Source organism: Tubulanus polymorphus, chromosome 6 (assembly GCF_964204645.1).
Source record: "Tubulanus polymorphus chromosome 6, tnTubPoly1.2, whole genome shotgun sequence".
NCBI lineage: Eukaryota > Metazoa > Nemertea > Palaeonemertea > Tubulaniformes > Tubulanidae > Tubulanus > Tubulanus polymorphus.
The window spans coordinates 21032797-21047721 of NC_134030.1; the positions used below are offsets into that span (position 1 = coordinate 21032797).

The 14925-nt window shown below is 40.4% G+C and overlaps 1 protein-coding gene across 4 annotated transcripts; it reads right to left on the reverse strand.

Moving 5' to 3' along the window:
• Positions 1 to 811: 811 nt before the first annotated feature.
• LOC141906768 (matrilin-1-like) lies at positions 812 to 8201 on the reverse strand. Of its 4 annotated transcripts, none has more exons than XM_074796128.1 (10): positions 8147 to 8201; positions 7943 to 8041; positions 7263 to 7308; positions 5665 to 5842; positions 4943 to 5135; positions 4267 to 4465; positions 3249 to 3260; positions 2642 to 2862; positions 2066 to 2407; positions 812 to 1408 (listed from the first exon to the last, which is right to left on the reverse strand). In XM_074796128.1, exons 2-10 carry the CDS (start codon positions 7991 to 7993, stop codon positions 1307 to 1309), a joined length of 1344 nt encoding a protein of 447 aa, XP_074652229.1. In that variant the 5' UTR covers positions 7994 to 8041; positions 8147 to 8201; the 3' UTR covers positions 812 to 1306. The 4 variants fall into 4 exon arrangements, with proteins under 4 accessions (XP_074652229.1, XP_074652230.1, XP_074652232.1 ...); XM_074796129.1 differs by having other exon boundaries at positions 8120 to 8199; XM_074796131.1 differs by having other exon boundaries at positions 7943 to 8031; positions 8147 to 8192.
• Positions 8202 to 14925: the final 6724 nt, after the last annotated feature.

Consider the following 14925-nt stretch of genomic DNA (forward strand, 5'->3'; position numbering starts at 1 on the left):
GGTGGTGGCTTTATGGTTTCTCTTTTAAACACGTCACTTCAAATCAATGACCTTGGCGCAAAGTTATCAAATTAATCAAAGTAAAAGTTATCTAATTCAGTGAGGCCCTCGTTACCAGACATTAGACATTTTATCAGCACACTTGCAAAAACTGATCGTCCACACTTCACATGTGTTCAGTGCTTCACCGGAGACATTTTTAATTGAAAATGAACTACAAACACCAGATATTAGACATTTTATCAGCACACTTTCAAAAACTGATCGTCCACACTTCACATGTGTTCAGTGCTTCACCTGAGACATTTCTAATTGAAAATTAACTACAAACACCAGATATTAGACATTTTATCAACACACTTTCAAAAACTGATCGTCCACGCGTCACACTTGCAGGTGAATGGTTGTTGGTTGTTGTTGTTACTTACAGGAGGGGCGTTAGTGATATCCTCTTTAAACTGTTTAATGACATCTTTGTGTAAAGTCACCAAGTCTTACGCCCAACCTTTATGAGCGCGGATAACCTCCTAACGCCGTCAGAAAACCTAGCATCGGTTATTAATCAAAGTCAGTTAATTCCTCCATTTCCTTGAAGATGATATGAAAATTAATTTTTCCTGTTTGGTGGATACATCCACAGCAACATTAAGCCGGTTCCAGGTTAAATGCTTGGGGGAAATTGCAACTCATTGCATACATAGACCATCAGACCAACACGAGAATAAACTGCCTTGGGGCAATGCATAGATAGACCACAAGTAACCGGTACGAGAAAAACTGCCTGAAAGTGTGAGATCAGAAAACGTAAACGTTTTTAGAATCTAAGATGTTTAATATTTCTACGTTTTAGCTCAATACAATTTTTACGGATAAACAATAATATACTCCTCAACCATTAATTTTCTGAAAATTAATTAAGTCGTCGCAATCGTACTTATTAAGACATCTTTGCCGAAGTTATGAACAAGTTTAATAAAAGTAAAAGCTTTTTTAACATTGACTATTGCATTTTATCACCAAAGCGTAAGGCTACGAACGACGTCCCGACGACAAGTTCCACGAATAGATACAGGATTGATTTTCCCGATATATGGTTTATGGTATTATAGACGTCACCGGATATTGATTTAACAATCGGAAAACTTGATTAGGATTTCATTAAAATGCAGAAAGAAAATAAGCATTTAGTGCAAGCGATATCTGCGGATCTTCATGGCATCCTCACTTGCCACAGCAACAGCGGTGCCGATACCTCATCCCAAATCGGGTGAATCATAATTTTATCGAGAATTTCTCACATGTCCATCTATTCCATCGATGATTTTTCGCGGTCTATTTCCTCTGCCTCGTCGACCAGTTCCTGTAAAGCGTCCATGATTCGCTTCTGTCGAGTTTCTGTATCCGATCTCTGAAAATAGACGATCGAAAGCGAAATGGAAACGAAACCAAGATGACGAAGGTGCCGTTGGTACACACCAGATGGCGCAGCAATACGTGTGGGTCAACTCACTATACCGTGCCAATATGCATTGTTTACCGATTGAGGAGGACAGATATACGAAAAAGAAAGACTATGTACAATATGTAATTCAGACGATATCGGTGATGAATACCACTACTTAATGATTTGTCATTCTCACACCGAACTGAGAGGATACCTTACAAGTAATCGTTACGAAAATCCAACCTAGCTAAAATATAACGACTGAATACAAAGGACCCTAGATTATTATTGAATGTAATAGATTTGTTGAAATGTTCTGTAAATACTTTGTTTCTTACATTAATCTGCATGTTTTTCTATATCCTGATACAATTGATATTGTCACGATAAGGTTATCTTATCTTAACTCAATCGACTCTTTCGAGGATTCCAGTTTTGCGTCCCGACAGGACAGACCACCAGGTAGAAACGATACAGAAATAATTGTCTAGTTTCCACGTGTTGAGTGGTTTGAGGGGATGAATCTAACATTTTCCATTTGATCGAACCATTGAACTTCGTTAAATACTCCTAATTTGAATACATTTAGAAACTTTGATAACCAGTTTCTGCGGGACTCACCATTAAGGTTCTGTAACAGATTCCTGACACCAGCTTATCCTTTAACTTCCGCAACGACTCGTAATCAGGAACCAACATCACGTGACTTCTATCGGTGGCCAAACCGGTCAATAATTTGACGTCGATCTTTTTGCCGACACCGATCACGAATATCTCGACGTCCAGCGCCCTCAAGCGGTCGCTCTCGCGTCTCAACGCGTCCAGGTCGATCGGTTTACCGTCGGTGACTAGGATGATGATTTTTCTGGCCGTGGACCGCGCGCCGAACTCGGAGGTGAATGTTTTAGCGAGCGTCTTCTCCAGCAGGACCGGCAGACGTCCGGACTTAGCGGTAGATTCCACCTAAAATCAATTAACAAATGAATCCTACATATTGAAATCTTAGTAGTCCAAGAATTGATTGAGATATGGCGCCATCTATTTGGGGTAGATGCTCGAAAAAAAACAAGCACGCAATTCGTCCCCGAATTAATTGGGATTCGAACCGAAGTTCCATCTCCGCATTTGCATATGCAAATTAACCGAGTTGCGACCGACGGGAATCGAATACTATTCGTATTTTTAATGAGACCTTACCAGTAAAGCATCGAGCACTTGGTCTTTAGTCTTGTGTGAATTCAGGTCGAAGGCGGCCAGTGTCGTACACCTAGACGGCACAGACGCCATGCGCACTTTCTTATCGCCGACATCCAGTTCTTTAGTAACGACTCTCATGAATTCGTTCGCTTCGATGATGTCCGTAACGTCGGCGTTCGGCGTGTCCATCACGAACGCGCAGTCCACCTCACCACATTTACCTAGATTGTAATATTCGTGCATGTTAATGGCAACACCGCAACACCAGTTATCTCACCAGATGGCGTGACGAGTACTTCGTCAAACATCGTTAGGATTAGATCATTATGTTATAAACTTCGATTGAATCTTTAGCAAATGTCAGTTCATATTGCTTATTCAATGAGTTCATTAATTATCGATTTATTTAACTTTAGGCTGATGATTGTGTCACATGACCCGATCAGTTCATTTTGTTTATTCAGTAAGTTCATTAATTATTGATTTATGCAAAGAGAATTCGATTTTGGCATTCTTTAAATGACTAGAAGTTTTTCCGAGGGAAACCTCAGTGATTAGACTTTCAGTGATAGATGTCGATGAAAAAGCATTTGAGATGAAATCTTACTGCTGTCCGGAACTGAAACGAGAAAATGATAACTTAATTTTAGATTGAACATACTTTCTTATCGAAAATGACAACAACAACAAAAAAAACAGATTAGAAAATTAACTGAATCTTTTATTATTATCTGATCGCATATCAAGTATCGTAACTTTTCGAATCTAGTCGAATATGAGCAATGCCTTACTTAAGTATCAACTGTAGACTAGTTACTTGATTAACTGGACTAAGACATACATGGACTTATAAATACTGGTCTTAGACATGTTGGTACTGATCCCAGTTCCACATTCCCAGATATGGTCTCAAATCTTAAAAACTGGTCTAACAAGTAGTTAGATTGGTTATAATGCTAGGATGGCATAAATTGCAAAGTTGACCTGTCTAAACCCATCTTGATGATATAACCAATCAAATAACTAAAGACCAGTCTTATGAATTAGGGCCACAATAGAATTAAAGTCATGACTAAACAACTGGATCCAGAGTTAGGGTGTACAGTACCGACATAGACAAAAGATGGTTTCAAATCTATAGACTGGTCTTAAGTTGTTTTTAAGATTGGTGATAAAGCTTTGATAGCCTTCCTGCTGCCCTAACTATCAGCCATGACTATGCAACTTGGCCCAAGGCTAAGTTTTCTCCAATTAAGGCCGAAATTTCACTTTAAATCAAGTAAACTTTACTTTACACTTTTAAACTTAACTCAGGGGTCTTGATACTTCACTTTCATTTTAAACCGTTCGCTTTAAACTGGTATTTAATTGTTTAAGACCGGTCACCGCGTACAGAACTAAGATAATCTTAGAGTCTGAATCTATTAGCATTAAATATTGAATAATTTCTACATATGTTTTGTTTGTACGCAACATGTTTCTATCAAACCAATTCATATTGCATATTTCCCATTCCCAGCAACGCTGATTCCGAGAGGGCGCTGCGAGGCAGTATGTTTACTTAATTCCACCTGTTTAAATCTGTACGTCACGACGAACAAACATCGTCTTAAGCAACTACTCACAAGGGCAAGACTTTTTTAATATAGACTGTTGATGATCTACTAATTGCGCGTAATCTTTGGTTGTCATGACGCGATCTTTCGATCCTGCTATATGGACTAGTTCAATCTCGCTGACGAAATCTCCGATCCCTATCGCGAACAGCATGATCCCGGTCTCCTCGCGTGTCTTCGCCGACTCCGTTTTCGTTTTCCAAGGAATCTGAAAAAAAAACATCGCCAGGAAATCATATAGAGTTTCATGAATTTCGAATCATAAAGGAAATACGCCCTCCTTTAGTGATGGGATTGACCCACCTTATTTCATGGGCGATGGAAGTTCTGATTCTGAATCTCATCCTCAAGTGAGGATCCACCAGGTGTCGTTAACGTGCAGAAGGGCACCAACTTCTGCAGCGAAACATGATTCCACTTGTGGCAAGTGAGGCTCCACCAGGTGTCACTAGTGTGCAGTAGGACATCAAGTGCGGCAGTAGAGGATTCCACTTGTAGCAAGTGAGGATTCACCAGTTGTCGCTAGTGTGCAGTAGGACATGAAATACTGCAGTAATAGAGGATTCCAATAGTGGCGGGTGAGGATCCACCAGGTGTCGCTAGTGTGCTTGTCGGATATCAGATGCTCGTGCAGTCGGAAATAGAACCCCCAACTTAGAAAAAATGACTAGAGTTTTCGACGAACCTGTGAATTGCCGTCGGTGATGACGATACCGATTTGTGGCACTTTTCCCTTTCTCGATCCTTTCGCGGTGGTTAGAGCGCTGTTTCTCGCTAAAGCCATCGCTTCCCAGGTGTGCGTGTCACCGTATAACTGTCTGAACTTACTCACTGCGCTCGTCATCTCATCAGTCGTGTTATATTCATTCATATCAAACCTTTCGAATCGAGAGAAAAGAAACAGTGATTAACTCTATGAATCCCCCTTTGACGTCATCGTTGAAGTCTCCTATTACTAGCAAAGGATATTCCGCATCCACGAATCTTTTAATATCAGCGAAGTTCCTACCTGTAGAAGTAATAACTATCTCCATGAATCCCCCTATGACATCATGAACGTTCATATTTATTTCTATGTAAATCCCCTTATGACATCATCAAAATACTATCACAACTTTGAATGAAGATTTATGTGTGTCCATAAACTCCTCTGTGTCTGTGTCTCCACAGATCCCCTTATGACATCAACAAAACCTTAACATCTGTATCTGTAACTTCACCTTAGATGACGTCATATATGGAGATTTATAGGGGCCAACACATGTTCACATAATGGATGCGGACAGTTGTACTAGAAGTCAATGATATCAAATCAGCACATTTGCATGGTGTCATAGGGGGATCTTTGAAACTGCCTTAAATTAGATCAATATTATGATGTCATAGGGGGGATGGTCAGGTGCGTACCTAGTAATCGCACGCGTGGCGAAACTGATGATACCAATTCTGGAGCGATCCGGTCCGATCTGGAAACTCTTTATCATCTTATTCACGAATGTCAACTGTCGATCGTAATCTTCCGGTAGTATACTGGTCGACTCGTCCAGTATGAATAGAACGTCTACTTTATTGCCCACCCCACAGTCTGCGTAGAAAATAACAACTACTGCCTGTCACACCTGCTCTCCGTGCGACGGGCCTGAATTTCGATCATAATCAATTGATCTGTGAATACTATCTATCAATTTGTCCAGTAAGGAATTTGCATTCAGAAATAGATTATGAATCGGCATAAATTTGTTTGTTTTCATCATCTGTCGGCGATTGTTCACCTAGCATACGCTCGCGTAATGCTGAAACACGGCTTATTTATTTATAATTTATCTATCTTACACTGAAACCCATTACAGGTATTAGAGGGACAACACAAAATTTACAAATTTCATAACACTGTAGAAAATTTCGAAATTCGATAACAAAATAAACTTTCTTGAATAAACAAACAGAAATAACAAAGTAACTTTGACTTTCTATGCATAGATATCCACACAAATAAATCACTATCTGGTAATTTAAAGCGATTGGCTTTCACGGCCCGTAACGTGGCGCCTCCTACATTTTTTTATGCTAACGAATAGGTGATGACGTCATGGCAACGTCTCTGAGCGTCCGCGGAGCGGTTTTTTCAGCACTACGCGAGCGTATGCCGAGTAAACTATCGCCTGGATAGCATGTGTGACAGACAGTAGAGTTGTCCAGCGACACGACGCCTGCTTGGAAAGTGGTTATTGAATTGCTCGACAATTAAACGATTTATACATTATCAAATTTAATTGATAATTGTGAATAGCGTTGATTTCGACGAAAAACAATGGTCATCAGTCGGCCATCTTGAATCCGATTGGACCGGTCTTTAGGCTCAGCGTGTATCTAGGGTAGATACACGCTTAAACCAGATATCTAGACAATAAAATAGTTCAAGATTCACAAAAATAACTGGATTCCGCCTGCGGACAGAAGGAGGGAATGTGAACACAAAAGGCCATATCGGAGCTTTCTAAATTAGAGCTTCACCCCGAGAGGGCTCAATCTTAGGGTAGAAAAACTCGACGAACCCTTAGGTCATAAATAGGTCAACAGGTTCCTCTACACCTACTGAGCGCCACTCTAAGAATGACCATCGACCAACAGATTCGTCGACGCATTCCACAAAACATGTATTTACGAGAATAACTGATCGAACTGATTATTAATTCTCTACGTTATTTTAAGAGCCGTTTATTGCTGAATAGATGAAAACATTCTCCAAATATCCCAACTATTTATCATTGCATCCAATTATTTTCGCTGGAAATATTATTCGGAGATAAAAACGTGATGAAAACAAGAAATCTTCGAGAGTCAATTCGCCATGGCTTGCGGTGTTTGATAAAAACTGTTTTGGAAATCTGATAAAAGGATACTCTATGCACATTGATGAATATGGTCCATTTTGAAGTTAAAGATAATCAAAGATTTTAACGGATTATCTATGGATAATCCGTTGATCGATATTCCTTACTTACCGCGGCGTGGTTGCTTCAAAGCTTCGACATCGAGTTGAGCCGATACCTACAAAAATGCGTACAACCTTTTAAAGCACCCAAACAGCAAACGGTTCGGAATCGCGATTGCGAGAATGTTTGAAATTACACACATTTTTTTCATAACAATGATAATAATTCAAAACTTAAAACCTATGTAAAACAATAAAATCGGTAGCAAAATATCAAAAACAAATATCTATGTTTTTCTCAGTGTAAACGTCTTTCTGAATGGGTCGATGCGGTGGATGAAATGCTTATCAACGATACAATGGGTCAAAATCGGTCGCATCATTAAGGGGACGTGTTGCTGAATCTTCGATTATTAAGTCATTTTAATTGCGTTTTCATTATGAAGATAGAACGTGTCAAAAAGTTAAGCCTGTTAAAACTTAGAATGTTTCTGGATTTCCGAAAGCTCTTATGACGCCATCAAGTTGAATACTATTCAATATTCATAATCATTATCATTGATCAAAGACTCTGAGTCTGTCTCGTAACTTGATGATATAAAATGCTACCCTTGAATAAAAGATATTTTCGAATGCGACTTTGATATATTTGGATATATTCGTAACGTCGAATAAATCATTAGTTTCTATAGGAAACAATTTCAACAAGTTTCATAATGAAATAGCTAAGCTAAACTATAGTGTACGTACGGTGAATATGGTCCCGAGAAAGGCGGTCAGAATTACGAGGAACCTCCACATCACGATTGTTCGACTGATCCACGTGTTTGGTGATAATCCTAAAATTGCCTAATCCAGGAATTTGGATCCAGTCCCGCAGTTGTAAGAGTTTAAGTCGACTTCGAGTTAAGATTATTTGTTCATTACTTCCGATATTTTAACTCTAAAACCAACTTTTGGAAGAACTATGGAAGTGGATCCTGCAACGCGCTGGTCGTTCGCTCCGCGATACGCTGACAAACTGGTGAACAGCAGAATTTATTGAAAGTTTTAGACGTCTGGGCGATAAAAGTTGTGCGTCGGTGAATAAATCATCAGCTTCCTGCTCGAGCAAAAACAAGTCGTGTGCATTTTTGTAAAGATGCGAAAGAGTGGTCACATCAGCGCCAGTGTAAATACACTTGAAATTAATGACGATTGCTGCTGGAACTACAGAGCCCCGTATCCGGGACGGATGGTTAGTTGATTCCGAGTTCCGGTTAAAGAATTCCCTACGGTTACGCTCATTCTGTACTGTACTTGTTTTTCTATTCTAAATCGAACTGTATGAACCTGTTTTAATATTTGAATTGTCCCGCCATGATTTAGTACTGGAAATCACGTGATTTCTTGGGCTTTGTCGAGAGCTTTGAGTTTTGTTCTTTTGAAATTAATTTTGGTAGTATCTTATCATGTAATAATCCTTTCTTGTAGAAACATGTATTTTCGGTAATGAATCGTAGTAACAGAGAGAATGTCGTCGTATTTTCTGGTCGTAACACCTACAGTCCTCAAAAATCTGAACTTGATGTTTTCCATGGATGTACTGTCTTATCCGAGTAAGAGGTTTTGTGTTGTATGTACAGCCGCGATCACACGGAGACGATTTTACCCGGGCCAAAGCGGCACGGATCAGGTGACGATTTAGTTCCGTTCGACAGGAGTTACAATATTACATTACAGATTATGTCAATGGTATAATTATCACGTATAGATAAAGAGGATATCGAATTGAATCTGAAGATGCGCAATGTCAACAGGTTAGCAGAAAACTCTCTTGTTAGAACATTAATTAACCCACTCCCCAATCCAAAGAGTTTCCAATCTACTGAAGATTCAATCGAATGGGCGTCGAGTTACATATAAAACGATCCACGTACAAGAACGTACAGGGCTATCAAAAATCTATTATTTTCAACCACGTTAACGTCAATCGTGTACATATGGATTTTAACATCCAAATTTGAGGGGGGGTCCGGACACCCTGACATCCCCCTAGATCCGCCTCTGTCAGTTCAATAATCTACCAGTAAAGAAGGCTTCTATATCGCACATACTCGTGTGCACATACATTCGTTTGAAGTCTAGTGTATGACACGAAAACATCTAGAACCAATATCAACTTTTATCACGAGAAGAACCAGTAGAGAATTGTACCGTATTCCTCAAACTCTACTCTATCTGACACCAACTCGGGGTAGAAATAACCAGTGTCACCTCAAGGAAACTTGCATATCAAAAACCCATGGAGCCCAATTGATGCTATTCATTAAATTGAATACAAAAAGGAAATGAATTCAAAAAACCTTGATATGAGTTTTCATTAATAAAGTTCTTATCACTAGGTTATATCTTTTTCCGAGAATTGTGGAGGAGCCATGTCAAAACCTAGGACAATTAATATGATAATTTAGCAGAATGTTCACCGTAAATTGCTGCGTCAAGGGGATACCCCCTCCAACCCGCGTCAAGGGGATACCCCCACTCACCCGCATCAAGAGGATACCCCCTCCCACCCGCGTCAAGAGGATATCCCCACTCACCCGCATCAAGAGGATACCCCCACTCACCCGCATCAAGGGGATACCCCCACTCACCCGCATCAAGAGGATACCCCTCTCAACCGCATCAAGAGGATACCCCCACTCACCCGCATCAAGAGGATACCCCTCTCAACCGCATCAAGAGGATACCCCCGATCACCCGCATCAAGGGGATACCCCTCCTACCCGCGTCAAGATGATACCCCACTCACCCGCGTCAAGAGGATACCCCCACTCACCCGCATCAAGAGGATACCCCTCTCAACCGCATCAAGAGGATACCCCCACTCACCCGCATCAAGGGGATACCCCTCCCACCTGCGTCAAGATGATACCCCACTCACCCGCGTCAAGAGGATACCCCCACTCACCCGCATCAAGAGGATACCCCTCTCAACCGCATCAAGAGGATACCCCCACTCACCCGCATCAAGGGGATACCCCTCCCACCCGCGTCAAGATGATACCCCCACTCACCCGCATCAAGGGGATACCCCTCCCACCCGCGTCAAGGGGATACCCCCTCCCACCCGCGTCAAGATGATACCCCCACTCACCCGCATCAAGAGGATACCCCTCTCAACCGCATCAAGAGGATACCCCCACTCACCCGCATCAAGAGGATACCCCTCTCAACCGCATCAAGAGGATACCCCCACTCACCCGCATCAAGGGGATACCCCTCCCACCCGCATCAAGGGGATACCCCCACTCATCCGCATCAATGGGATACCCCCACTCATCCGCATCAAGGGGATACCCCCTCCCACCCGCATCAAGAGGATACCCCCACTCACCCGCTTCAAGAGGATACCCCTTCCCACCCACTTTGATCCGCACACATGTTTCAGGAGGATGACCCTGGATAGAGAATCTGATTGCCTAGTCTCTGATGGACACTGATTCTTTAGTGCATTTTTAGCCGATGCCAATGCTTTCAATTCGTTCCGGTGTAAACACCATTATCATATAATTACGCGAAATGAATTTGCATTCAACAATCTAAATCTCCGTATACTGTAGGATTGTGATGTACGGTTACAGTGTACCGTTTACTTCAATGGTGATTCTGATATATTTTATGTGTAATTCGTACCAGTGTAAAGCACCATTTCATGTATAATTTGTTACATTATAGTTTTTTTGTCATATACCACGAACCGTTAACTTTCACTGCAATTTAGGGGCTAAAACTCGGTATCCATTCGACGCGTCAAAATCGCTTCGTGGATCAACTTTAAAAATGAAAACGTCATATTCAACCAATACATCACACAGAGTTATAATGTTGAATCGATTTTGATTAATTAAATTAAAACTACACCATAATCATGTACAACAATTTATGATCGATTTACGTGAATTTGAATAACATCGCAATTAATAACTGCACTCAACACCAGGTGTCAGTGTGACACAACACTTGCACTAAATTTATCCAGTTAGGTTTAAGTTTATACAAATCCCCTCCAGTAAATTGTGTATATAGGCGTGATATATGTTGTCTGTAAATAGTTTTACTGAAGATTAGATTTTAAATTTTGTTGTGGAATCATTTCCCTATTTTGTTTTTGTCTGTATGTATATATGTATATAATTCTGTTCATGTTTTGTAAATTTGTATATTTCATAGTTTGCATTCAATCTTGCCTCCACGAACCAATCTTATGATTGGAGTGAAATAAATATCTTGTCTTATAGCACTCGGAATCGTGGAAGTGCTTCAGATATTCGATATTTCAAGATACAAAGATAGCCGAGAGCTTACCGTTTAGGTTTCCAACTAATAAGCTCACAAAATTATCGGACAATATGTCACTTTTCAGGATAATTTGCTATACATTCACCAACAACCAACAGTACTCACTGATTCATTTCACTATAATCGATGTTGCAACATATTCAAATTAGATGCTAATGATACATACAGCGCCCCTAGCGTTTATTAATAGCTACCGCGGTGTGTAGTACCATAGAACTATAAGCGAACGAGAAGGCCGACTCCTCAAAAATCCGCTAGGCATCGCTAGTAATCTTGTGTTTTGTTCAGCGCCCTCAGCGGTGGCGATAAACAATAGATTTTGTAGACTGGTTGCCGGTCTCTATTCTTAATTTAGCGTTTTTCATTGATTTGTTTAAGTCTTAATACCAAATGTTGATAAACAGTAATGTTCAATGCTCGCAGTGATTAATATAATCGAAAATATTTCCGAGAACCTATTGTTTATCGCTACCGATGAGGGCGCTTATCAATTTCGAAGATAGCAAAGGCAAATGTATTGTGACGTCGCGGATTTGGCCTTCCCTACCGCTTTTAGTTCTATGGTAGTACACGTAACAAGTGTCTCGTTGAAATGTATAAGATAATTTGATTTCTTTGCGTTGGCGTCTTGGTATCGAAGTGATGCATCTACAACAGTAAGTACGCGCTCGTGTCAAGGTCTGAAGAGGTGTTTATATTAACATTAAGCCACCACCAGTGCGATCTCGTGTCAAGGTGTTTCCTACAAACATGTTTTTCGAATTCATCTGAAATGTTTTCACATTCTGTTTAGTGCGAACTTTGACTTACAAATATTTCAGCGAGGTCTCCAAACCCGTTTATTTCTGGCCCGAATTGATTTAACATCAATAGTGAGGATGGTGTAAAGAAGTGGATTCAGTGACGAGTTGATCGGTAGGAAAAGTACCGCCAACCAAGCCGCCACTTGGTTCGGTATTTCTACTCGGAATACAGCGCAGAACTGGACGATGATTATCGGTATCCAACAAAATAAGTTACACAGATTTATCACTAAACTCCTACGCGCCAGAACCAATTCGGTAGGATCAGCTCTACCCGAGCCGGACCTGCTTCCAGATACGAGTCTATACATCTGTGCATACGTCATCATTATTGAAACAAGTACGACCGAGTTAAACACGGCAAATAAAGCAAATGAATATTGCCAGGCGTGGACATTGATGGATAATAAATTCATAGGTAAACAAACACCGGTTGTGCCGTAGAAATTATCTCCGAAATAAGAAGATGACGATAGCGGCAGCATTGAAACGATGCTTAAATTGATCCAACATATGCAACAAATCCCGGATACAGAATTCAAAGATATAATTGGGCTTCTAGAAAATGGATCGACGATATTCGAGTATCTTTGACGGGTAAGAATTAGGAGAAAAATCAATGATCCCTCGCACGAAAGGGTCACTATAATTCCAGCGAGTCGACACAATGAACTATCTGTCCAAGTTTCAGAGTTTAGGAAATAAACACCTTTAAAGACGTAATCGGCTCCTGCGATCAGAAACAGATAAATCGACATCAGAAAATCACAGGTGGCAATATTAATGATGAGGATATCAGAAGATGTGTTACGCGATTCGGATGATGCTTTCCGAAACGCTCGGACGCGAAGTAAAATGACAATGATGTTTGCAACAAAGCTGAATGAAGCGATCGCCCAAATGATTGCTCTAAGAACAATATTAACCATCAGGTCGGAACAAGATGAAAATTGGTCGGCTTTCGGGAGACACTGGTCAACATTCGGAACCATGCAACAAAATTTGTACGCGTCAGAAGCCAAAGAACTCAATAATGTAAGACTGTCAAAAACGTTTTTTTCTACGTGTATGACTTTAGCATTTTTGGTTAGATCCAGATTTCTAAGTTTTGTTAAGCCAGAAAATGCGTTCGGTGAAATATAATTGATTTTGTTACTGCTGATATTTAATGACTCTAAAGCGGATAAACCACTGAACACATTCCTACTGAGTAGCGACAAGGAAAGTCCGTGAAGATCGAGATCGCTTAATGACTTTAAACCTTGAAAACTGCCTTCTTCTAAATATCTTACTGGATTTCCAAACATCAGAAGTATTTTCACACTATACAAACCGGCGAATGTATTCGCGGACAATGACATTAAGCGATTATATGTAAGATCTAATGTATGTAGATTATGTAGGTTTGAGAACGAGTTTGGAACAATATAAGACAAATTGTTACGTGAAATATTGAGGAAATGTAGATAGAGGTAAGAAGAAAACGTGGACTCATTGAATACAACTCGGTTTTCTGATAAAATCAGAACTCGAGTTGATGCCGAGAAAAGATCAGTAATTTCTACTAAACCAGCATCATCGCAATCAATTAAATGACCTTGACATCTACAATTTTTCGGACACGTGACGTCGCAGTAAGTCTCGTCATCAGTGGTATGTTTACAATTGATGACACCATCACAAACTTCAGATTGAGGTATACATCGGTTTTCCTGGCCACATTTGAACATGCCGGGACATGATAAAGTCTCGCAGTTTTGCTCGTCTTCTGAATTAGGACAATCGGATCGACCATCGCACACCTGTCCCATCGGTATACAGTAAGATGCTGGACATTTTACAGTACCAGCTGGACATTTGAAATCAGTACAACCTTGTATATTTTCGAGCCTTCTACATACCGGGTAACCAATCGGCGTCCTTTCTAAAATACATCTATGACGTCTCGAATAACAATGAGGAGAATCGAAAGAACATCTTTGTTCATCAGATTTCTTACATAAGTTTGCGAAATTAGTCGTACAGTAGTTTTCATCATTACAGTGAGTTTTCGGGTTAACAGTTATATTGGTTACTATCTCATCTTCCTCGAGGCTACCACCACAATCTACAACACCATCCCGATACAACAGAGAACTGATACATTCACCATTTACACACAAAAACCCGTTACATTCATCTGAAGAGCAGCCGATCTCATCAGATTTATCTTTACAATCAACCAGTCCATCACATCGTTTATATTTACCCACACATTGTCCATTGCTACACTTAAACTGTTCAGAGGAACATGAAGTATGATAGCACGAGTTCTCATCTGATCCGTCAGCGCAATCTCGTACAAAATCGCACACATTACTCACATATATAACTCGTCCATCTGAACAGTGGAACTGACTCTGTAAGTTTGAACCCGAACAATCGAGTTCATCTTCACCGTGTTGACAGTCGTTTCTGTTATCACATACGCGATGGTCGCTGATACATCGTTGATCGTTACATTTAAACTGCCACGATTTACAACCGCTTATAGAAGCCAACTCTTCACCAGTTTCATTGTAGGAACATAGCACGGAATGCGGTACA

Excerpts from the sequence above, each read along its gene's own strand:
- LOC141906768 (XM_074796128.1), bottom strand. The coding sequence starts at position 7,993 with ATGTGGAGGTTCCTCGTAATTCTGACCGCCTTTCTCGGGACCATATTC. Across the intron at positions 7,309-7,942 it reads TTCTCGGGACCATATTCACC|GTATCGGCTCAACTCGATGT; the intron begins GTACGTACACTA and ends GCATTTTTGTAG. Across the intron at positions 5,843-7,262 it reads TTTGAAGCAACCACGCCGCG|ACTGTGGGGTGGGCAATAAA; the intron begins GTAAGTAAGGAA and ends TTTTCTACGCAG.